General features: G+C 42.9%; 1 protein-coding gene across 2 annotated transcripts; it reads left to right on the top strand.

Moving 5' to 3' along the window:
• The first annotated feature begins 13,131 nt into the window (after nucleotides 1–13,131).
• On the top strand, nucleotides 13,132–18,698 carry LOC136484124 (disease resistance protein RGA5-like). 2 transcript variants are annotated; one of them, XM_066481315.1, is made up of 6 exons: nucleotides 13,132–13,241; nucleotides 13,356–13,497; nucleotides 13,666–14,532; nucleotides 14,932–16,890; nucleotides 17,017–17,085; nucleotides 18,394–18,698. In XM_066481315.1, exons 3-4 carry the CDS (start codon nucleotides 13,730–13,732, stop codon nucleotides 16,877–16,879), a joined length of 2,751 nt encoding a protein of 916 aa, XP_066337412.1. In that variant the 5' UTR covers nucleotides 13,132–13,241; nucleotides 13,356–13,497; nucleotides 13,666–13,729; the 3' UTR covers nucleotides 16,880–16,890; nucleotides 17,017–17,085; nucleotides 18,394–18,698. The 2 variants fall into 2 exon arrangements, with proteins under 2 accessions (XP_066337412.1, XP_066337411.1); XM_066481314.1 differs by lacking the exon at nucleotides 13,132–13,241 and having other exon boundaries at nucleotides 13,264–13,497.
• Nucleotides 18,699–24,060: the final 5,362 nt, after the last annotated feature.

The raw sequence follows: 24,060 nt of genomic DNA, 5'->3' as shown, positions 1-24,060 counted from the left end.
TTGTCTAACAGGTTTTTTATTCCCGAAACCAAAAATTGCAGATTGTGTCTATAGAAATTGCAATGAACTAAAACTGTAATCTTAGTATAAAATATATGCAATAACCGTCGTCTAAAACAAACTAAAATTCATTCACCTGAAATTTGGCAAATCCCTTAATTTGTATTTTATTCGATTTCTCCTATTGGATTCGTATTTATTAATTGAGTCGTTGTATTGTATTCGATTTCTCCTATTAGATTCGTATGGGGAGTCCATCATGTTGGAGGTGGGGACACAAACGAAGGAAAGGAAAATTATTAAAGATCAGATCCAAACTGAACGTGACATTGAAAAGAGGATTACCGGACCAAAAAAATAGAATCCAAATAGAGATCAGAGTTGGACGAAAAATATTATGACAGAAATTTTATCTCTTTATTATTATTATTAGATAAATATATATAGATATAGATAATCTCTTGTATTGCCATCGGGGCCTCCCCTCCCGATTTCTTCAAAATGAAAATGCAATGCTGTAGTGGCATCAATGCAAGCTCCAGCTCAGTTCTGTTTGCTTTGGAAACCCACCAAGGGCTTGTTTAGTTCTCCTCCAAAACGCTAAATTTTTTAAGATTTTCCGTCACATCGAATCTTTAGACGCATGCATGAAGTATTAAATATAAATAAAAAATAAAACTAATTACACAGTTTAGACGAAATCCACAAGACGAATCTTTTAAGCCTAATTAGACTATGATTAGACACTAATTGTCAAATAATAACGAAAACGCTACAGTAGCGTTTTGCAAAAAAAAATTGGCAACTAAACTGGGCCCAAACCAAAAACACTAATGAAAAAAGCAAAGCCATCCTCACCCATTCCTTTCTTCTTCAGCTCCCCTCCGCTCCCTTTTCTCTGCTCCAGCTACACCGACGCACGGAAGTGGAGAAAAAAAAAAGCTGCTGTGGCCACCGAAACGAAAAGCAGTCCGATGACGCATCAAAGATCCCTGTAACACTGGGCAACCGCAACGCATCAACGGAGCAGTGAAATGGCTCAGGCTTGAGAGCACGAAGCCGCTGGCTCCAATACTCTGCAGCTTCACTTCACACACCGTCGCCGCGTGCTGAAGAAGCACCACGACTAATCACTGACTGGACTCCACGCGTTCTCAGTTCTCACCTCACTTGGGCACTCGGCCACTCTCATGCCCTACCCCTGCCCTCCCGACCTGTGACTGTGAAGCTACTCCATACAAGTCTCATCATCGCACGCACATGCCATGCCAAGGCGGCAAGGCCCAAGGACCCGTGACTGCGATGCTACTCTTCAGCCAGCTTGGCGGCTAGGGTCTTGTTTAGATGCTATCTAATTTTTAAGTTTTTTCACTATCTTTTCATCACATCAATTTTTAACCGTTTGCATGGAGTATTAAATATAGGTAAAAAAATAACTAATTATACAGTTTAGTTGGAAATCACGAGATGAATCTTTTAAGTCTAATTGGTCCACGATTGAACAATATTTACTAAATAAGACAAAAGTGGTACTATTTATCGGGTTCAAAAAAAATTTGCAAAGTGAACAAGACCATAGTAGCGGATTCAGAGTTCAGACCCTCAAGGTTCCGGTAGTGAACACCGAGGGAGACCTGATGAGGTTCACGTGCCAACGGCGACGCGCCCCGTCTGCCGAGCGATGAGCATAATTGATTCAAGTCGACTGGCGGACTGGGGGCCTGCGGACCACCACCGTTGATTGGCTTTAATCATTCACTCCTCTTGTACTGTCCCTGTTCACCATCGCTTGGCTCAGTGCTCCTCCATCAGTCACCTCGCCTCCATCCACCAGATCTCGAGTTCTCCACAACTGCGCCAGCGCTCGCTCTTGCTCTCTGCTCCAGCTACCTCGGGGCAAGGAGAAAATGCTGTGGATGTCGGCAGGACAGGACGAGCGAGGGGGCATCAATACGATGGGTCACACACTCACACTGTGCCCTTGTTTAGATCACCTCTAAATTCTAAGTTTTTTTACTCTTTCTCTATCACATTAATTTTTAGCCACTTGTATGGAGCATTAAATATAGGTAAAAAAAATAACTAATTACACAGTTTAGTTCGAAATCACGAAATAAATCTTTTGAGCTTAGTTAGTCTACGATGGAACAATATTTACCAAATAAGACGAAAGTGCTACTATTCATCGATTTGAATTTTTTTTTATCTAAACATGGCCTATGTGCAAAAGACGACGCAGAGGAGCAATTATTTTGCCTTTCGCTGTAGCCGCATCTAATCCTGTCCTGTCCCCTTGTACTACCTCCGTCCCCCCCACCCCCCAACCCCAACCCATCCCACCACATTCACACACACCCTACACCAAAAAACAAAGAAAAGTAAATCCCATTTTTTAAGGTAACTTCACAGTAGATGTAAAATTACACTTTTGTTCTTCCTCCATCATTTTCCACGTAGGTAGAAACTGAAAAGCAATCATTGCATTCTAGAATGTTTTTCTCATGGATAAATAGAGTGGTGGTATTTTTAATAGGCAGATCCCATCGGAAAAAGGTGATCCCGAGTCCACAATTACATTCTTTTGGGGATAAAATTTAAAATGCAAGATTTCATCCTTTTTGGGACGAAGGGAGTACATCTTATCTTCCATTGATTTCATTTCCTTCCATTCGTCTCTTATCGCCGGTTCTGTCCCAACTCCCAAGGCATCACCAAGAGCCAAGAGCCTAGCAGCAAGCTAGGCGCTGCTGGCAGAAGAAACTTCGAATCCGGCGACACGGGGAGCCTTATTTGTGACTAACGGTGGACGGTGATGGTGTGTCGCTGAGTCCTAGCTCGCGCTCCGCAGCCCTTTCTGCCCATATCCGAATAGCTCCTAGAGTTCAATTCTACCCTTGTTAGGCCGAGTTTTATCAAGCACCTCCGCGGCACATTCATCTCCACACTTTGCTCACCCTCCTTGTCTTCGTCCAGGACAACACTACTACAATAAAACTTTCCAAGGCGTTTGCCAAATGACCTCGGAGGCGGGCGGGCCGGTTGCCCGCCTCCATTATTAGGTGGCCGGGCAGCCGGCCCAGCAACCGTCTCGGTTAGTTCTTAACAGAGGCAGGCATCCTAAGGCAACCGCCTCGGTAAATTATTAACCGAGGCGGGCATTCTAACGCAACCGTCTCAAAAAATCAGGCCCAGCCCGCTAGCCCACACCAGCCCACTACCATCTCCATTATATAAACGAAATTAGAAACCCTAAACACACACTCTCTCTCTCTCGTACCCTCTTAGCTCTCTCTCTCGCACCCTCTCAGTCGCACCTAGCTCTCTCCTCCCTCTCTCCCCCGTGCCACCCCTCCCTCACTCCTTCTCTACCCCGGCGCCGCCCCTCCCTCTCTTCCCTCCCTCCTTGAGCACGGCACCCCTTCCTCCCCTCCCTCCCGGATCTGGCGGCGCGGGCGAGGAGGAGTGTAACACCCCAGGTGTTTGCCACCAGTTAAGCAATGGGTTTGAGCTAAAACATGGTATATTAAGTGATGATGAAGATGTCAAGGTCAAACCTATAGAAACGAGCCCCAACCTAAACTTGGATATTGCACCTTTGCTCGCCTATAGACCCCTTTTCAAGATATATGCTTGGGTGGTGTTATTGGAATATCTTCATGTGTCTCACATCAATACCCATCTATATTGATCCATGGAAAAGTTTCGTGAAGTTTGGAATCAAAAAGTCACATGAAATGATAAGTTATATCCTTATTGGAATGACTTTGCTAAGTGCTTGAATTGCACTATTAAGTGAATGAGAACATGAGATATCAACCAAACCTTGCAACCTTGCCAAAATGACTCTAGATGAACTCTACAACAAAAGTCATGAAAGGTTCATGTTGGGCAAATGCCAAGAAAATGCTCCAATGGATCAAAAAGGATAATTTAAGCTTCCTCGTGATCCTACTTTGGTCAAAGTAGAACAGCAGGTTCTATACCAGTTTTGAGGTTGGACCTTAAATGAAAGTTGTAGTCCATATCATGTAGAACAAACTTTGTTTTTGGACTAAGAGCTAGATCATCTTGGAAGCAAGTCAAATCGAGGTCACAAGATCAAATTTGCTGCTGATTTCAGCACTTAGAAATATTCTAAGTCTGAAATTCATCGACATCGGCATTGACGTCTCGCGTTCTCCAAATTTCGTTAAGTAACTTGACTTGACCCCAAAATGGAAGTTGGAGCTAAGTTCATGAGGAAGGGCATGTAAAAAGATGGCACCAGTTTGACCTCGTTTTCACCGTCAATTTGAACGTTTGCTTGTCGCTGTTGATACGCTGACACTAGCAGTTTGTGGCTTAATTATCCGCTGTTGAAGAGCTCTAATGACCTTGGTCTCTGAATGAAAAATGAAGAGCAGTTCACGGGCTTCAAACTTCATTCTTGGCCCAATGTCTGATTCGGCCTGGAAGTGGCCCAAACTGGCTCCCCACATCACCTTCACCGTCGCCCGCCGCGTGTTCGTCAGAATGACTTCGTGGCGGCCATGCACCAGAGCGCGCCCCACCATGGCCGACGCGCGTCCGACCTCCGTGCCACGCGCCGCCTCATGCCCTGCTGCTTCAAACCGAGCGCCCGGGTGTCTCCATGCCTCCCTCCCTCGCTCTCGCCCTCCCTGGTGCATTTCCTCTGCGCGCGCACGCCGGAGCACGGCCACCATGGATGCCACCGCCGAGCTCACTGCTGCCAGCGCTGCTGCTGCCCCTCGGACTCTCCACGCCCAGCTACACGAACGTTGCCGTCCACCTCCACTTCCGCGTCTCCTCGCAGCTGAAATAGCCGGCCGTGCGCGGGCGCCGCCATGGCCGAGGAGGGCCAAGATCGCCGCTGCCGCGGCCAGCACGTCCGGGCTCATCTCAGGCCGAGCAAGTTAGTCCTACGGATCCGCTATGCTCCCTTGGTGCTCCTCCACCCCTCCTTCGCCGCCGGTGAGCACCACGGTGGCCGGAAGAGCGATCGCCGGCGTGCTGCTCTGTTCCGGCCGGAGGAGGAAGAAGAGGGACCTCGCGCTCGAATAAGGGAAAAGGCAGGGGGTTTTGTGAAGAACTTGTGACTCTAGTGAATAGTGCCAAGAAGGGTCGATTCACTGACGTTTAATTTATGTTTTCTGCAGGGACCCCGATGCAAGATTTCAATTTCCTTGTTTTCTCTGGTTTTTACAGTTTTGAATGCTACACTTTGAAAATCCGTATTAATTAGTAGAAAAATCCTAAAATAACAAATGTGGATTTTTTGGAATCCTTATGAAATTCTCTGTGCACTAGATCTATAATATTACATGTTTTAGTTTAAAGGTTTAGCTGTAAAAATAGATTTAGGCAGTTAGGTTCTTAATGCTAGTCATGTCTTGTTCTTTTTATAACTGCAGTTATTTTACTCAAATAAATGTGAAATTTTTATGAAGTGTTACTGATGTGATTAGTGATGTCTGGTAAAAATTTCAGTATTTTAGGCTTGATAGTTTAAGATCTATAAAAATAACAAATTGCCTGTATTGCCTTACCCCTATTCTGAATAGGCCTGCAAGATTAAATTAATTGGCCTAGTTAGGTTATGAATCATGACTTTGTGATAATACATGAGTTGTAGTACTTTTATTAAGCTTTTCAAAAAGCTAAATATCATGATTTTTGGTTAAGTAGATCTTGAGTTATACTTGCTTAAATATCAGTGGTTGTTTCTGCCCAAACTCTGACAGGGTTACCTTGTTGGTATTATGGGGCCTTCTTAATAGTAGAATTTGCTTTAGGTGTTTACAACAAAGTTGTTTAGAATTTGATAAGCTTTCTAAAAAGTCTAGAACCATATTTATTGGATATGTATAACTCCATTTATAGCTGTTTAAAGTGGCATGTCAGTTTCTGTCTATGTTTTGGACAGAGATGCAATTATTGGATTAATTGACCCTTCTAACTGTAGAATCATCTTGAGATGATAATAAGAAAGTTGTAGATAACTCACCTAACTAGCTTGTGTTAAATTTTCATGGCATGTGGCCAAGTAGTTTGTGAGTTATGACTGTTCTAAGTTGGTCTTCAGAAATTATAGCTTTCTGGAATTTCTGGACCAGCCTTGATAAATGTGCCTGTTTAACCTTGTTAACTTTGGAATCATGCTGATAGGTTTAAATATGCATTGTAGAAAATTTCATAAGCTTTCCATAATGTCTTCTTGCAAGTCATTTGGATTTGTGTAACTCCAGTTATGGCTAAATCTTGTAGCTGCTGTTTGCATGTCCAGAAATTGGTAGATTCCAATTATAGTGCTTGCTTGTATATTGTTAAGTGTGACGTATGCCTTGAATGATGACTGAGTTAGAGCACTTGAGATCTTGGGAAAAACTTGTGTCATGATTGGTGTTGTCGTCTTCTTTGCCATCTTAACATAATAGATTGTGTGATGTTTAAGTTAAGCATCGCAAAGTACTTAAGTGTGTTAGTGTAAACTATGCTTGTCTGCTTGCTATTTTGTGATGTGTCTCATGGTACTATTCTTCATATTTATGCACTTGCATATTGCATCTCATCTAGGTACGCTAGATGAACCACGTGAAGGACGTGATGTTGGAGCCAAACCCGAAGACGGTGTTTGATGGATCTATCCCGAAGATGGAAGGACTAAGCGCTTGCTAGGATCTGAGATGTCACCAGGATGGTGCAAGCTAACTGAACTGACTTGTGTCGGATCCCAGGCAAGCCCCGAAGCATTATAAGTCTCCTAATTTATAAAAGCAATTCTTTCTATATATGAGTTATATATTGTTGCATTAAGTTGTAGGAGTTGATTGAAACCGTTGATGCATTTATTACTATCATTGCCTACCTTATTACCTTTTTACCCTATTAGGTCAGGATCGAATAACTATTTAGCCTTGCTTAGACCGGTAGCGATCGGTGATATCCGGTCACCTACATTTATAGGTGGTTACTGGAAGAATTTAGCTATGGAAAGAATGATATCCTGGAATTAACCATGTGTGATGGATAATTGGAGACCGGACGGAAAAAGTTGGAGGCAACCAGACAGGGTTCTGGGGTGCTGTTAGTTTCCGTCTGTGTCGATTAAGGACCGACCGTTGTTGGACCTCGAGTCATGTTGAACGCATGCCTTATATTTAGCTGGCCGGATAAAGTACCTTCCGACCGCGAAGCTGGGAGATTTTTCGGGCCGAGTAGATTGCCCGCAGCGCACTGTACCGGAGCAAGTGTGGTAGGACACGGGGGCGAGATGATAAGACCAAAGTGCAGTCGGTCAGCCCCCGGGTACATGTGGTTCCTGGCAAACTCGAGATTCCTGGAAAGTTGACTCGGTGATCAATATCTCACTTTAGCGGGTGAGTGAGGTTTGTGTAAGGAATAAATCACCAGCTGGTTTGGAATCGATTCGAATCGCCATTGCTCCTGGATAGTGAGCACTTGACTCGAGTTACTTCATCGTAGGAATTATTATGGAACAATGATGGTTATATGGATGGTATGGGATATGCTAAATCTAAATTGGTAACTGGATGTTATTGGTTAATCAAGTGATTGCTATAGTACAGGTGCTTACCTAGATGGATAGGTCATAATAAAGATGATGCAAAGTACTTAAAATGGTTTCTTCATGATAGCTTATGCTTTTCGCAAATAAGTCAGCTAGCCCACTAAAGAAAGCCTTGCATAATCCTTGGTGTCACTTTATTTCTGGTTTACGACGGGTAAGTATGGCTGAGTACATTCGAGTACTCAGGGTTTATCTCACCTTGTTGCAGGTGATGTTCTCGACCTGTTGATGATGGTGGCTAACCACCGGTGGGCTCGGTGATTCTATACTTACTTCTCATCTATATGCTTTTGTTGGATGATGTCACTATGCTAGCAATATATTTGGAACTTATATTAATGTAATCATTTGAAAGCTATGTTGTTTTCACTAAGCGGTTTTGAAACCCAAACTTGTACTATTATTTGTTAACCCCTTTGTAATATGATTTCCGCTGCAACCCGATGTATGTGATGTGTATTTGCTTAATCACGCGATCTTAGTTGTGATGTTGATTTACCGAGGTCTTTTGGGACACTCGGCGGACTACCGGGTTTATATGAGTAAAAGTATAGGTGTGCCAACATGTTAGCGGGGACAACCGTACTTGATCTTGTATAAATTAGACGGTTCTGTCACAAGGAGCCCGGATCTAGCAGCCGCGGGCGAGGAGGAGCCCGGATCCGACGACGTGGGCACGACCGAGGAAGCGGGCGCAGGCGATGTGGGCAGTGGGGGCACGGGCGCGGTGGCGCTCCTCCTCCGGCCTTAGCTCCCTACGGTGGCATTACTCCTCGACATCTGCGTCAACTTCGGCGGTGAAGGAGGCTGGATCTGGCGTCACGGCGGCAGGTGAGGCTGGATCCGGCGTCACGGTGGTGGGGGAGGCCGGATTCGGCATTATGGCGGCGAGGGAGGCCGGATCCGGTGTTAGGCGTCCGGATCCAGCGGTGGGCAGCCGGATCCCGATCGGATTTCTAATTATGCAACTTGTTGTATAGTGACTCAAATCCTACTTGATTAGTAATGGAGACAAGTGTGTTATGAGGACTTATAATTCTATTAGACCTTGAGTATATCAATGTAGACATCAACCAAGTCAATATAAGGGTCCCATTCAAGGCTTGTAAGGAGCAATTAGGAGCCCTCAAGAGAATTAGGCTAGATGGTTCTATAACACTAGATTCTTATATAGGGTAGACCCTCAAGAGTTATTGTTATAGACTTTACGAGCGGCTTCTCCAAATCCTAATATCTTTGTGGTTGCTTCAACGCCGTCAAAAGTTTGCTACGAGATTCATCTACAGTGCTCTTGATATGATGCAAGCTTATGTCATACTTGCAGTATCTTTCAAAGATGCAAGTGCTATTGTGTGCATAACTAGGGGTAGGAACGAAACCGGATCGGATACAAATGGATATGAGTGATCCTTCATTTTATCCCATATCTCATATTTTCCGATCTCAGAACCAGATATGGATACGGATACGAATACAGATATCCATATTGACACTAAAATGAATGTTCATTTTGAATGCGTGGGCCTAGTTCATGCATGTGGATGTGCATTTTGAAAGTTTATGTACCTAGGTGACACAATTTACCAAGTTTAGGTGCTGGTCTAGCATCGCTAATGCCAGTGTGGACTGCCATGTGAGCAAACAGGTATAGCTTGGACTTGTTTGGACATGTGACATAGCATGGGCCTGGCTCACGTACGTGGATGTGCACTGTATCATGATAAAAAAAAACTAAGGTCTGTATCATTAGCTAAGATGTTAATAACATGGACATGACAGAATCAGCTGTGTGATTGTTAAAGTAAAAGCATGTACTCTGGTGGCTGCAATCTCATATGCGGTCTGTTCGCTGGTTGATTTTTGAACTGATTTGGGCTGGCTGATGCTGATTTGTAGTGAGAGGAAAACACTATTGGCTGACTGATTTGAGCTGGCTGAAACCAACAAGCGAACAGGCCGATGAGTCCTATCCTTTAAAATGATGACTTGTTTGGATTACATTTGGTTGATTAAGAGCTACAGTACTATGATGTGTGTCTAGCACACGCTTACATTCTCACTTTTAGGTTCGCGAACTAAAAAAGTGGCCATCCTGTGTGGTGTGTGGGCATCAATACCCACCAACTCGCATCCCAATAAAGCTACATCCGTTCAGTGCATCCTTATTTCTTTCTCATCGACCGTTCTCTCTCTTCGCTCTCTCTTTCATTCCTCACCTTCTCAGCCTTCTGTTCCTCTCTAGACTCAACCATAGTTCATCTTCCTATCCTGGCAGAGATGGAGGCCATGGCGCAGCGCGTTGCATTCTCGACGCGAGGAGGTGGCACAGCCACAGTCATGGCACTCAAAGACAGCGCAGGTCATCACGGCCCCGACACACGGATGCCGTGAGAAGGCAACGCGGGCTGCCGTGGCCTTGCCGCTTGGAGGCGTGGTGGCCGTGGTGGGCGGCGGTGCGGGACGCCGCGCCCTCAGCGCTCGGAGGCGAAGCAGGCTGGCGTGGCGTGGTGGCCGTGGTGGGCGGCGGCCGGTGGCAATTTGTTTTTTTTTATTTCTTGCGAAAAATGTTTGCCGAGTGTATTTTGGGCACTCGGAAACGTCTTTGCCGAGTGTCCGACGAAAAACATTTCGTAAAGTGAGTTTGCCGATAAATTTTTGCCGTGTGTCCTTTGCCGAGTGTTACACTCGACGAAGAGTTTACTGAGTGTTTTAGCTTATTTGCCGTGTGCCGTAGGCATACCACAAAGCTTCCGTTCCCCGTAATGCATATTGCCTTTAAATAGGCTTATAGGGTTTCTAAAAACATAGGCTTATAGGGTTGATGTGGTGAGATATGGACCTCTACTCGGGTGCCACATTACTTTAAGGACCTAATTGGTCACGTTTTTAGTTGGAGGACCTAGATGATAGTCCACGGTAGATTGAGGACACGATGGTCACTTTTTTTTAGTTAAAGGACCCAAGTGTGAATCCATGAGAAGTTTAAGCACCCAGGGTGTATTTTACGCTTTATTTTCTATATAAATTTGTCAATCATAATATAGCACAACACTGTTTTAAAATTACAACATTTTTTAGGATAGTGGGAGTATCATAATTAGTATGGCTACATGTGAGCCCCCATATTAAAAGAATTAAAATCTCATGTTCCTTGTAAAAGTTTCAGCAAATTTGATAGAAGTTTTTCGAAATGATGTGCCATACAGTTCATGGAGATCGGTGTGGATAGATCTATATGTGGATCCCACGTTAAAACCTGACCCTAAAATCCAAACATTTGTTCACATATTAGAGTTTTAGTAAATTCTCCAAAATTTAGTAAATATAGTGTCTAAGGGGCTAATTGCCATGATTAAAAAGTGTTCCTAGCAAAGCCAATATTAAGTACTCTCTCCATCACAAATTATAAGTCATTCCAAGAATCTTGGAGAGTCAAAGCATCTCAAGTTTGACTAAATCTATATGATAAGATAATAATATTTATGATACTAACTAAGTATCATTAGATTCTTCATTAATTATATTTTCATAGTATACTTATTTAATGGTCAAAATTTTTGTAATTATCTCTATAATTTTGATCGAACTAGAGATGGTTTGACTCTTCAAAATTCTTGGAATGACTTATAATTTAGAATAGAGGGAGTAACAAATATCAATATTAAATAATGTGCTACAGCAAATTTACCCACATGGAAATTGGGGGAAAGAAGATGATATTGGAGGGGCCTAGAAAAAGCTGTCACCAGTAGGCACCCGGCGCAAAGAGAAAGATGCTGCGGCATGTGGAAGAAGCGAGGGCATCGATATCATGGGTGGAATAGATAATTAATGCGGTGGAGCATTATTTTTTTGCCTTTTGGTGTAGCGTCACGATGATCTTGTCCCCTCTCCGATCTGTTCCATCTTCCAAGGCAGCAGCTAGAGAGCAGCAACCCGGAAGCAACTTGGAACAAAAAAACAGGGGGCGGCTGTGGCTCCTCGGCTTGATCCGTCGATACCCGGCGGGAAGCCGGATCCGGCGAGAAGGGGAGCCGGATTCGCGACCAGAGGTTGTTGGACCGAGCAGGGCCCACCTGTCGGCGCCGGGTAGGATCGCATAAAGCGCGTGGTGAAAGGTGCGTGGACGAAAGTCGTCCCCGTTTTAATATAGAATAGAATGAAAAAAAAATAGTGTCGTGTGCCTCAGATGGAGCAGTAGGAGTTATCGTTTTCTACATTTTGGAACAGAACAAGCTGTCAGGCAACGCAGGAAAGGCGTTCTGAGAAAACGCCTTAAATTGTTGTAGCCAATTAAGGCGTTTTCGATAAAGCGCCTCTAATTATTGTAGATATTTACGGCGTTTTCCAGTGTAGCTTTTAAAAAATTACTTTCAAAAGCCTTTTTAGAGAAATGCATTTATACAATAAGAAATTAAGGCACTTAGAAATGCCTTTGACCAAACGCTTTCTATAAAGAGACATGTCGTAGTGGAGCGTGTTATTCATACAGCAGGCTAGGAGCTGGCAGCTTAAAAAAACCGCTCTCCATCGCTTTCCACTGCTCTCTATTTATTTGCTGAATCACTCTACAGTTGATTCTTACCTGCTCCAACCTTGCGTCCCCACAAAAAAAAAAAAAACTCTCCTAAGAGCAGTCCCAATGAAAAAACTAGTAGTTTCTATGACATAGGATATCGCACCAAAAAAGTACTGTTTTTCGACCCATGGTTTCTATGAGTAATAACTATTTTCTCTTTTTCTCTCCCAACTCTATCTTTTCCTTCGATGAGAGTGCGACACGAGCTCCCTAGAAACTGGTGGTTTCTCCCCAATGGCGATTTCATGGTTTCTTGGTGCATTGGATCAAGAGTAGACCTGGTTTCTTCATGAAGAAACCATTTCTATGATTTTTGCTCTTTTCTTCATTAATTATATTGCCATGTCAACATTTTACCTACGTAGCAAATCATTTAATAAGAATAAAAATCATCATCAATGCACCGTTGGGACTGTCCTAAACTATACCTGTTCCGGTGACGTGCACTAGTACAGTGATTTAACCATCTCCTCTTTCATCTATTATTACTTCCTACAGACCTTTCTGTGCTGTAGTAATGCCAGCGGCGCCAATGGACAGCTACTTTACAGAGACAGTACGCCCCATCCGAGTAATGGCGACATCATGGTGTTCAGTGGGTAGGTGCTCAGTGACAGCGAATTCCTGTCCCCAGCTGGCAGCAGCGTCTGTTCACACATCAAGCGATCAATACAGGTAAAACAAGAATCAACAAGTTTACTGGGGAAGGAACGGATTTTTCAAAAAATTGCGTTGCTCTGTTATGAACTCACCATGCGTCCATACGTATGAAGTAGTGGCAGCAAACGGAAGTGTTTGAAGCAAACTAAATATTAATTACTACTTAAATCTGTTTCTCGCCATGTAGGTAGATGCACTGCGGCTTGCTTGGCGTGCATGATCATGTTTCAAGTAGGAAGATTCCTTTTTTTTTTTTTTAAAAAAAGTAGGAAGATAGATGGAGGGGCTCTGGGCAGCTCGAAGACCTTTGACTTGCAGACACTGAGAGTCCGAGACTGAGCGCGTGGGTGTGGCCATTGTGAGGTGCAGACGCCTCATGGTTGGCTGCTACAGTATGCCGCATCGGAGAGGACAGTAAGTACAGGGATCCAGTGCCATTATACTCCATCTCTCTCTCTCTCTCTCTCTCTCTCTCTCATGTATTGGCTTGCCGTTCGTCCCGTCGGACTCTTCGTCGTCCACTTCAAGTTCCAAGCTAAGGCAGTGGTGAGCACCGAGAAGTGAGCTGGGTGCCTGAGAGCTTCAACAATCAAAAACAAGCGCCACACGAGCGCAGCGCAGCTTGATCCAGCGTTCACCAGCGGCTCGATTCGCAACCGTCCGGTGCGCGGTGAGTCCCTAAAATTGGTCTCGGTCAACTTCACATGGTACCCTCGCTCATCGATTGAACTAGTTGTTAGTCTTCAGCGTGTGTTTTGGGGTCGCCGTGTTATGCACAGGCTGTTGCACGTTTCTCTTGTTCGCAATCCAGTGACTCCCCGTGCCTACTTTACTGCAGGTGAGCGGCAGACTCACACAGTGACCTCGTCGCTCACGCTAGCTTGTCCAGGACACATCGATCCATGGAGGTTGTGACGGGGGCGCTGCCAAGCGTCATCACCAAGCTCGGCGAGCTGCTCGTCGGTGAGTACAATCTGCCGCAGGGCGTGAAGGGGGAGATCAGGTTTATCCAATCTGAGCTCGAGAGCATGAAGGGTGCCCTCGAGAAGGTCTCCAACACGCCGCCAGACCGGCTTGACATTCAGGACAAGATCTGGGCCAGGGATGTGAGGGAGCTCTCTTATGATATAGAGGACAGTATCGACAAATTCAGGGTGCGTGGCACCTCGAAGTTCGTTAATAGAAGGTCGTTAATGAGAAAGGCTATTATTTTCCTTGAAATTGGTAGTCCTGCTCCTCGGATCAGACGCATCAGGAGCCGTGTCTCAGAGGTGCACGAGAGGTGTCCCAGGTACGATGTTAACCTTGGTGTTGATAAACCTACCAAACCTACTGTGGACCCACGTTTATTTTCTCAGTACACAATGATTAAAGACCTCGTTGGCATTGATGAAACTAGAGATGAGTTAATCAAGATTTTGATGGGAGAGAACGGAGTGCCCTCACAGCAAGGCAAGATAGTCTCCATTGTTGGATTTGGTGGGATGGGAAAGACAACTATTGCTAATGCAGTGTATGAGAAGATTAGTGCACAATTCGATTGCTATGCTTTTGTATCAGTGTCTCGAACTCCTGACTTGAATAAACTATTCAAGGACATCCTGTATCAACTTGATAGGAATAAATACGATGACAGCATCAATGAAACTTTTGTTTACGAGCAGCAGCTCATCAATGAACTCAGAGAATTCCTTCAACATAAAAGGTATGGAAGCACAAGCATTCCTGCAATTAGTGTGTGCATATGAATTGTTTTGGCGCTGTTAAGTTTTGCACGTCCTAGGGCCAAACAAGGTTAATGAGAAATGTGCATGCATGTCCTAGTTAAATAAAAAAATACAGCCACTTATGTTTTAAACATCATTGTTCAGTGGAAATAATATGAGCAATGACAGTAATTTTTTTTCCCTGGGTGTCTTTTTTTTTTGTTTTTGGTTAAGATTCTGAGTTGACTTCTTTTGTCTATGGACATGTTAATCTTGTCTAACTCATGAGTTCATTTGCATTGTTCCAGTTAGCTTAATCGGCACAATTTGGTTCATGAACAATAGAACTTCCCATCATAATTTTATTAGTTTTTGCTAATAACTTGCCCTGTGTGTAGGTATTTTCTTGTTATTGATGACATATGGGATATCTCAGTCTGGCAAACGATTAGACGTGCCTTGCCTGATAATGATATTGGATACATAATTATCACAACAACGCGTAATTTTGGTGTTGCGGAAGAAGTTGGTGGTGCTTACAAGTTGAAACCCCTTTCCCTGAGTAACTCCCAAAAGTTGTTGTACAGAAGAATATTTGGTAACGAAAACAAGGACAGCATTGAAGACATAGAAAAATGTCTGAATAAGGAGCTGGCTGAAGTATCCAAGAGAATACTACAGAAATGTGGTGGTGTTCCCTTGGCTATTGTTACAATAGCTAGTCTTCTAGCATCTAAAGCAAGAAATGAGATTGATTGGTATGATGTGTACAACTCTATTGGCACTGGTCTTAGCGATAGTACTGATGTGGTTAATATGAGAAAGATATTATCACTTAGCTATTATGAAATGCCCTCCCATCTGAGAACTTGCTTATTATATTTAAGCATGTTTCCGGCAGATTATAAAATTGAAAAAGATCGTTTGATATGGATGTGGATAGCCGAAGGCTTTATTCAATGTGAAAACCAAGGTAAGAGTCTATTTGCAATTGGCGACAGTTACTTCAATGAACTCATGAACAGAAGTATGATCCAACCTATCTATGAGAGGTACACTGGCTTGATATATGCTTGTCATGTACATCATATGGTGCACGATCTTATTTGCTTCTTGTCAAGTGAAGAAAATTTAGTTACTATATTAAATGGTGTGCGGTACACATCTCCATCAAAGATATTTCGGAGGTTGTCTCTTCAATATGGTAAAGAAGATAACGCTATGCCTCTACATACTACAAACTTGCAACATGTAAGGTCAGCTGTTGTCTTTCCATCAGCATTTTGTGTAATGCCAGTCCTTTGGAGATTCCGAGTTTTACGAGTCCTGAATTTACAAGATTGTGATCTTTCACGAGGTTACAGCCTTGTGTACCTTAAGGATTTATTGAAGTTGAGGTACCTAGGACTATGTGCCACACACATTGCTCAGCTTCCTCAACAAATAGGAAACCTAAAATTTCTACAGACTTTGGATGTGAGGGGCAACAATATGTTTAGCTTGCCATCAACTGTTGTTCAGCTCAAAAATTTGATGTGCCTGTACATTGATGAGTTTACAAGAGTGCCAAATGGGATTGGGAGCCTAACAAACCTTGAAGTGCTGTCAACTTTAGACATTACCGTCTCCATTGACATTATAGAAGAGTTGGGCCAGCTAATGAAACTGAGAGTGCTTCATATTTTGCTGTTCATTGATTGGAGTGGGAAGCTGGTGGAGTGCCTATCCAAGCTGCAAAATATCGAATATCTATACATCAAGACTTTTGGAGATAATCAATGGGACTTTGGTGGATTGGATGCCTGGGTTGCCCCTCAACATCTATGTAGATTGGATATAGAATGGCCATGCTGGTTCTCAACACTGCCAGCAAGGATGAATCAGTCTTATCTACTGGACCTTGTATACCTATCCATTGCTGTGAGGGATTTAGGGCAGGTCAATCTCGAAACCCTTGGGAGGTTGCCAGCTCTCCGTCTGCTAAAACTGTCGGTGGATCCAAAAAATCTTGGAACCCTTGGGGGATTCATCATTGGTGCTGGATTATTCCCATGCCTTGTATTGTTCCAGTTCGGAGGATCTATAGGGCCTATAGTGTTTCAGCAAGGAGCTATGCCAAGGCTGGAAATTCTTAACTTTGAGTTCTGTGTACAGGCGGCTAGACAAATCACCTGCAATGGTGATGGTCCTGAGTTGGGTCTGGGAAACCTGCCATCACTCCAGGATGTCAAAATTTATTTGCGTTCTAGAGGCGCTAGCAAGGAAGAGGTAAGGGAATTGGAGGCTGCGCTGAGGCATGCAGCTGAAATCCATCCCAATCTTCCCAAGCATCAGATATGTGGATGAAAAAAATCCAGGTCTCGACGCGTAGAACACTTTTATGAGCTTGTTTACTTCTGATTCATTGTAATGGTGTCCTGTTCTAATTAAATGCATGTTTGCTTGCATGTTTTGCTCCCGTGTGTGATGCTTGATGCGTTTAGAGGACGATCCGTTCGTGGGAGACGAGGAGCAAGTCCCGGAGGAGTTTGAGCAGCCTGACCTTGATCAAGGCAAGTGCGGGCACCGTTTGATCATCTTGATTACCTATTCACTATTTAATTCACCTTTACTTACATTGCATGTGTCTCAATTATGTAAACCCTATGGACCTGAGTAGCCCTACTTTTTCCTTCCTTGTTACCCCTAGGGTTTTATAATGGGTTGTGTAGTTATGCTTAGCTGCTCCACCCTCAATGACACATGATGATAAATGTAATCTTGACTAATGGCTTATTGCAACATGATGATGTTTAAAAGATGCTTTTATAGCAACTTGGTTTAAGGTGAAAGGGGAACGAGTATTGGAGCCCTTTCCTGTTTTAGGGGTACTCGTGTTTACTCTCCCTAAGGATCGGTTCGTGGAGCAACCACCTGGGACTTACCGTACATCCTCAAGCCATATGGCTCTGGCTTGACATATTAGCAGGACCTCTACTAGTAGGGTGTAGCTTACCGGGTAGGCGTAAGAGAGTAACCTAGGTAATGAATATTAAGTTGCGGATGTTCGGGTCCCGTGGCTACGGGGATGGCTTTCGGCGCCTAGGCAAAACTTTGCGGGTTGCATTCTATTAATTAGAACATGTGAACAGTCTCGTAGTGAGACCCTACCTGCTCACCTCGGTAGTGTTTCGGGGTTGATCACCTCGAGCATATGGGGATCACGACTTGAGGGTAAAGATGTACATCTCTACAGAGTTTTAAACCTAGTATATCAGCTGTGCTCACGGTTATGAGCGGCTAGGCGTAAGAGAGTAACCTAGGTAATGAATATTAAGTTGTGGATGTCCGGGTCCCGTGGCTACGGGGACGGCTTTCGGCGCCTAGGCAAAACCTTGCAGGTTGCATTCTATTAATTAGAACATGTGAACAGTCTCGTAGTGAGACCCTACCTGCTCACCTCGGTAGTGTTTCGGGGCTGATCACCTCGGGCATATGGGGATCACGACTTGAGGGTAAAAATGTACATCTGTGCAGAGTTTTAAACCTGGTATATCAGCCGTGCTCATGGTTATGAGCGGCACAGACCCTCACATGATTAGAATATGGACAGTTGAATAGCAGGTGATTTTCTTCAGATGGAGGTGGCTACCTCGGTATATGATGATGATATAATAATGTTCTTCATGATAATTAATGGTTGGGATCTTTCACTCATCTTAGTAATCAGGTTGTACTAACAAAATTTGCCAACTAAAAAGCCAATCCACAGTAAGCTTGAGTCAGCCTACCTTGGTTTTAAGCTTTGCATATCATTTATTTTCCGCATGTACTTGCTGAGTTCGACATGGACTCACCCTTGCTATAATCACAAAATAAAGGCTGCTCGGATACACAAGATTGGAGGAGTTTCCTGAAGATCTACCTGGGTGTTAGGCTCGTGTTCCTGCCGTCGACCTTCCTGTGGTGAGGTGGATCCGCTACAATGTCGTTGTCGTCTTTACCTTTCGTTGGATGCTATCGTTTATGTTGCCGCTAGACTTTGATAAAGGCTTGTAATAATGATACTTGTACTCGTTTACGCTCTTTTGTATGAACACTGTGTTTTGGACCATTAATGAAGTCGTTGCATGTGTGGAAATTGATCCCGGCACACATGTAATATGCACCTGATTTATCCCTTCAGAATTGGGTGACATAGAGAAGGCTTGATGTTAATATCATGACATCCCTTGATCAATCAGATAGCTTAATGTCTTTTGTTGAATCCAAATTATTTGATCGCTGCTAATTTTATAAATTTAAAACTTAATGATCCATGCTATCTTCTGCTAAATGAAAGTATAATGAGTAGACAAAAAATGTGGTTCCATGTTACTATGCTTAATTTCATAGTCTACTCTACATATATATGTGCTTTCATGTTGCTCTATTTCCAATGGTTAAAGGTTTCAGAAATAACTTTTCTGTTGCCAGCTTATCTGTTCCATTTCATTGTATGGTGATAAATCTTGCTTCTATATATCTATCCATTGGACATCAGCATGCTGTTATTTTTAACAAAATTGTTGTCAACCAGTTGATAGGTAATAGACGATTCACAATGCGATCGGACTCTAGCCCGCGGCAACGCGCGGGGTTCCTGCTAGTTCAAGGGATTGTTGTATGATCTTAGCAAGAACATCAATGGAGAAACATTGGATGAGAGGTGGCTCATCGACGTAATCAGAGATTTCCTTAAAACGAAAAGGTATGGAAGTATTCTATTGGTATTGGTATGAGGTGTACCATTCCATTGGTACTGGTCTTGAGGCCAATTTTGATGGGGAGAATTTGAGAAAGATTTTGTCATTTAGCTATTATAATATGCCATCCAATCTGAGGACTTGCTTATTATATTTCAATATGTTTCCTGAAGATTACGAAGTTAAAAAAAACTGTTTGATATGGATGTGGATTGCGGAAGTTTTTTTCCAGTGTGAAAACCAAGGCAAGAGCCTATTTGAAATCGGAGAGAGTTACTTCAATGAGCTCATAAACAGAAATATGATCCAACCCATATTTGACCCATATGCCAAGGTATATGAATGTCGTGTACATGACATGGTGCTTGACCTCATCCGCTCCTTGTCAAGTGAAGCAAACTTTGTTACTATATTAAATGGTATGGATCAGATGTCTCCATCAAGTAACATTCGGAGGTTATCAATTCAAGAAGGCAAGGAAGACGGTTCTATGACTCTGACAACTAGGAGCTTGCAACAAGTAAGATCAGTTGTTGTCCTGCGACTGACCTCTAGTCTAATAATACCAGTCCTTAGGAGTTCCCAAGCTTTACGTGTGATGGATTTACGACATTGTGATCTTTCACATTGTTACAACCTTAACAAGTGCCTTGGGAATCTATTTCACTTGAGGTTCCTAGGACTACGTAACACACGCATCGTGGAGCTCCCTGAAGAAATAGGAAACTTACAATTTCTTCAAGTACTGGACATTTCGGAGAATATAATTTCTTACTTGTCATCAAATGTTGTTCAGCTCAAACATTTGATGTGCCTGGACATCAGCCTGTCAACCAGAGTGCCAAAAGGTATTGGGAGCCTAAGGAGCCTTGAAGAGTTGTCAGCTTTAAGCGATGATGAATCCAACATAGACATTATAGAAGAGCTGGGTCAGCTAACGGAACTAAGGGTACTCCATATTTTATTGCACGAATGGAACGGCAAGCTGGACTTCGAGTGCCTACGCAAGCTGCAAAAGATCCAAGATCTTGTTATCTGGGGGCCTGGGTGATCAAAGGAACGTCGGCAGATTGGATGCCTAGGTCGCCCCTGGACGTCTCTGGAGCCTAGATACACAACGGCGCAGCTGGTTCTCAATGCTACCAGCATGGATGAATTCGTCGCATCTGTCGAACCTCTCCAGGCTATCAATTGCCGTATGGGAGGTACGTCTGGCCGATCTCAACATCCTCGGGAGGTTGCCTGCTCTCCGCTATCTAAGTCTGCTTGTAGACCATGAGGATCTCGGAATCCTTGCGGGGTTTGTCATTAGTGCTGATTCGTTTGCATGCCTGAAGCAATGCGAGTTCCATGCCTAATCTTAGAAGCCTTGAGTTATGGCTGTGTGTACGAGGGGCGAGAGAAATCACCAGCAGCTATGACGGTGACCACGACTTAGACCTAGGGAACCTTGCTTTGCTCCAGGAGGTTTTTGTGTATTTGGATTCTGAAGCCGCCAAGAACGAGGAATTGGTGGTTGCGCTAAAGCATGTCACTAAAATCCATCCCAATCATCCACAACTTCGGATAAACGGGAAACCGGTTGAAGGCACAGGTGTGGTATGCTCTACCTACCATAGTTCTGAAATCCATTGATCCAATCATCCTTTTGCTGTTTCCCCTTTCTTCTAAACTTATTGTAGCATCTGGTTTTAAGGACAAAATCATATACACACACCATATGTGAGCCCAGAAAATCAAATATCACATATAACTACAAATAAATGTAATATCAATAGACAATGCTTAATATATAACATACTTAGTATAAAGGATATAACCTTAGATAGCAAATAGCGAAAAGACAACTCCGATCTTTGGGTGAAGACTCCAATTCCACAGGGACAACTGACTGGTTAATCACAAACCTAAATCCTACAAACTCTAGCAATCTGGTACTCATCCAGGATTTTCCAAATAATTGAAAAGTAAAGCAAGCGTAAGTATATGTCGTACTCAATAAATATAACATGTGGTTCATGAGGCTCAAAAGCCTGACACTGGTTCAACTATGATTAGCTTTTAATTGTCACAATTTTAGCATAGGAGTAGCAACAAGTTTATCGCAAGCCCATATAAACACATGATTAGGTAAACATGAATAATGAATAGCATAAACAGTAATCATTAGTGAGCATCTTTATCATCAGTATCATCAGTGTTCATCATCTATTCCGTAAGGGTCCAAGGCCGCTCGCGACCGTGAGCACGGCTGATATACCAGTTTTACACTCTACAGAGGTTGTACACTTTCACTGTGAGTCATGATTTACCCTTTCGTCCGAGGCGTCCAACCTCTTGACCCACTACCAACGAAGGTCGGCAGGGTTCACTATAAAGCCTTTCAAAGGTTCGTCTAACAAGTTAGGGCCGCTAAGGTTTCCCCATCAATAAGCATGAACCCCCTCCAAGGAGTGACTAACAAAATACCAAGAAACCAAAGTGCACCCTCTTGGTAGGCCGAGATCATACCTGTCGGAGCCCCTCTTGCGCCATAAAGGTAACCACTAATAAGCTAGAAAATGTCCTCATACTAAGCTAAAGCCAGAGCCATGTAGCCCTCATAGCTGTACTGTAAGTCCCGGATGTTCGCTTACAGATAAGTCCTTAGGGAGAGAAATCTAGAGCACCATAAAATAGCCCAATGCTCTAGCCCCCTTGTTCCATGTTGCTAAAAAGCATCTTTTAATGTTTATTGCATATACCATTAGTTAAGTTACAAGATAATGGCTTTAGTTGAGTACTAGCATCATACTACCCAATGCAATAACTCATAGGAATCGAGGAATACAAGATATCAAATAGCTAGAAAAATTACTACGGTTGCCAAGGTAGACACATGCATATGATTAAAATGATATTAAGGTGAATAGGACAACAAGAAAGATCCCATGCTATACTTGCCTTAAACTCAGATCCTTCTTCTATTGAATTGTAACCTCCAAAGGACTTCTTTTGGCCCACCAACTTCTTTTATATCACCAACGCAAAGCTCACCGGCTGGATATGATCATAAAGCACCACACAAGCATCCATACAATCATACACAAAGCAAACAATAGATCTAAATTAGAATAGTATACCAAATATAAAATCAAGATGAAAAGCTTGTAAAACGAATCTACGTCTCGCTACGAACACACAGACGCGAAAAGCACTCTAATCGGAGCTATAACGAAAAAGTTATGAATTAGACAAGATTTCCTTTACTAAAATAATAGATTAAATTTAACCTCGAATTTCAAAAGTCGAAAATATATTTAATAGTAGGATGAACATGTAGATTACTCAATTACGAATCTAACGCAACTTGAATTGATCAAAACGGAGTTAAAACGAAGATTTTATGGCCTAAATAAGACTAGTGGCAAAACTATAAATAGATGAAAGCGTATTTTGGATCTAACCGAAGAAACTACGTTTTCAAAACAAGAAAACGTATTTTGAATCTAACAGAGGGATTTTATGCTTTCTGAAAGAGAAAACATATTATGAATCTACTAGAAAGAAACTACGCTTTCGGAATAGGAAAACATATTCTAGAAGTGTGCCATGGGCCGCGGGTTATATTACGCGAAACTATAGGGGCTCTTTTGTAAATAAACTCGGTGAAGGGTTACGAGCGATCTTGGACCGTTGGATTGAATCTGGATGGCCCAGATTAGAAAGGAGGGGGAGAGAGAGTCACCGGCCGGAGAAGAAAACCAACGCGACAAAGCTCCATTACCGGCGGCGAGAAGCTCCCCGGAGCGCTTGGTTTGGGCCCTAAAGGCCACGGTTTGACGAGACGAGATCACAGGGAATATTAGGAGAAGATACCGAACTCACCTAGGGCCTTCTTGCGGTCGATGATGGGTCTACGGCGTCGGGCAGCGTGGCGGCGATGGCGACGGCGGCGGCGAGAGATGGAGGAGAAAAATCTAATTTATACTACACGAGTTATTTCCCAAACTAGGGCCTCCCCTTACGGTAGTTTTGGTGTGATTTGTTCAAGAGGTTGGTACATATTTATAGGGAGAAAAACTTTCCACATCTACATCAACTAACAATATTGCACTAATTTATGTTGCACCCTCCACATTTACTAATGGACCTAAATAATCATTAAAGCCCATTAGTAAATAAATGCATGGACCTTTAGGATTTATTAGGATTATTACACATGGGCTTTGAGAGTTGGTTGGAAAATGAGATATATTATTTATTTTCTGAATTAATTAATTTCACGAATAAAATAATTCTAGAAAAATCTAGAATTGATATTTAAGCCACGAAAAATACTCCGAAACCTCTGAAAATTTGAGGAAAATTCCCAGAGACACTTTGGAACATGATGAACCCAAATAAAGTATTTGGAGGTCATGAAAAGATTGTTGGGAACTTGGAACATAAAGATTAAGGTGAAGGAGGTAGGAATTAAATTCTAGAAAGAAGCTAGAAAATTTCTAGAGATAGATATTCGTCTCCTAAATGTATTTAAAAAAACACTTTTTGCACATAGAAATACAAGGTGTGACCGGCATGAATGCAACAAACATGTTTCTACCTTAAGATAAATTTTAATCTAATGAAAATTTATTATTTCTCCGTGCTTTCATGAGCATAAAAATACAAAACTAAATCATTTTAGCTCTATTTCAAGAGAAGCAAATTTTAGGGTGTTACAATTCTACCCCCTTAAGATGAATCTCGACCTCAAGATTCGAAAGATGGTGATAAAAGAGATACAAATTCTTCGCCTTTGGATTCTTCTCTACTTTGCAT

The sequence above is a fragment of the Miscanthus floridulus genome, chromosome 9 (genome assembly GCF_019320115.1).
Source record: "Miscanthus floridulus cultivar M001 chromosome 9, ASM1932011v1, whole genome shotgun sequence".
NCBI lineage: Eukaryota > Viridiplantae > Streptophyta > Magnoliopsida > Poales > Poaceae > Miscanthus > Miscanthus floridulus.
The sequence above is the reverse complement of the archived record's forward strand: the minus strand, read 5'-3'. Positions and strand labels throughout refer to the sequence as shown.

Coding starts and splice junctions, on each gene's coding strand:
- LOC136484124 (XM_066481315.1), top strand. CDS start 13,730: ATGGAGGTTGTGACGGGGGCGCTGCCAAGCGTCATCACCAAGCTCGGC. Junction 14,533..14,931: donor GAATTCCTTCAACATAAAAG/GTATGGAAGCAC, acceptor CCCTGTGTGTAG/GTATTTTCTTGTTATTGATG.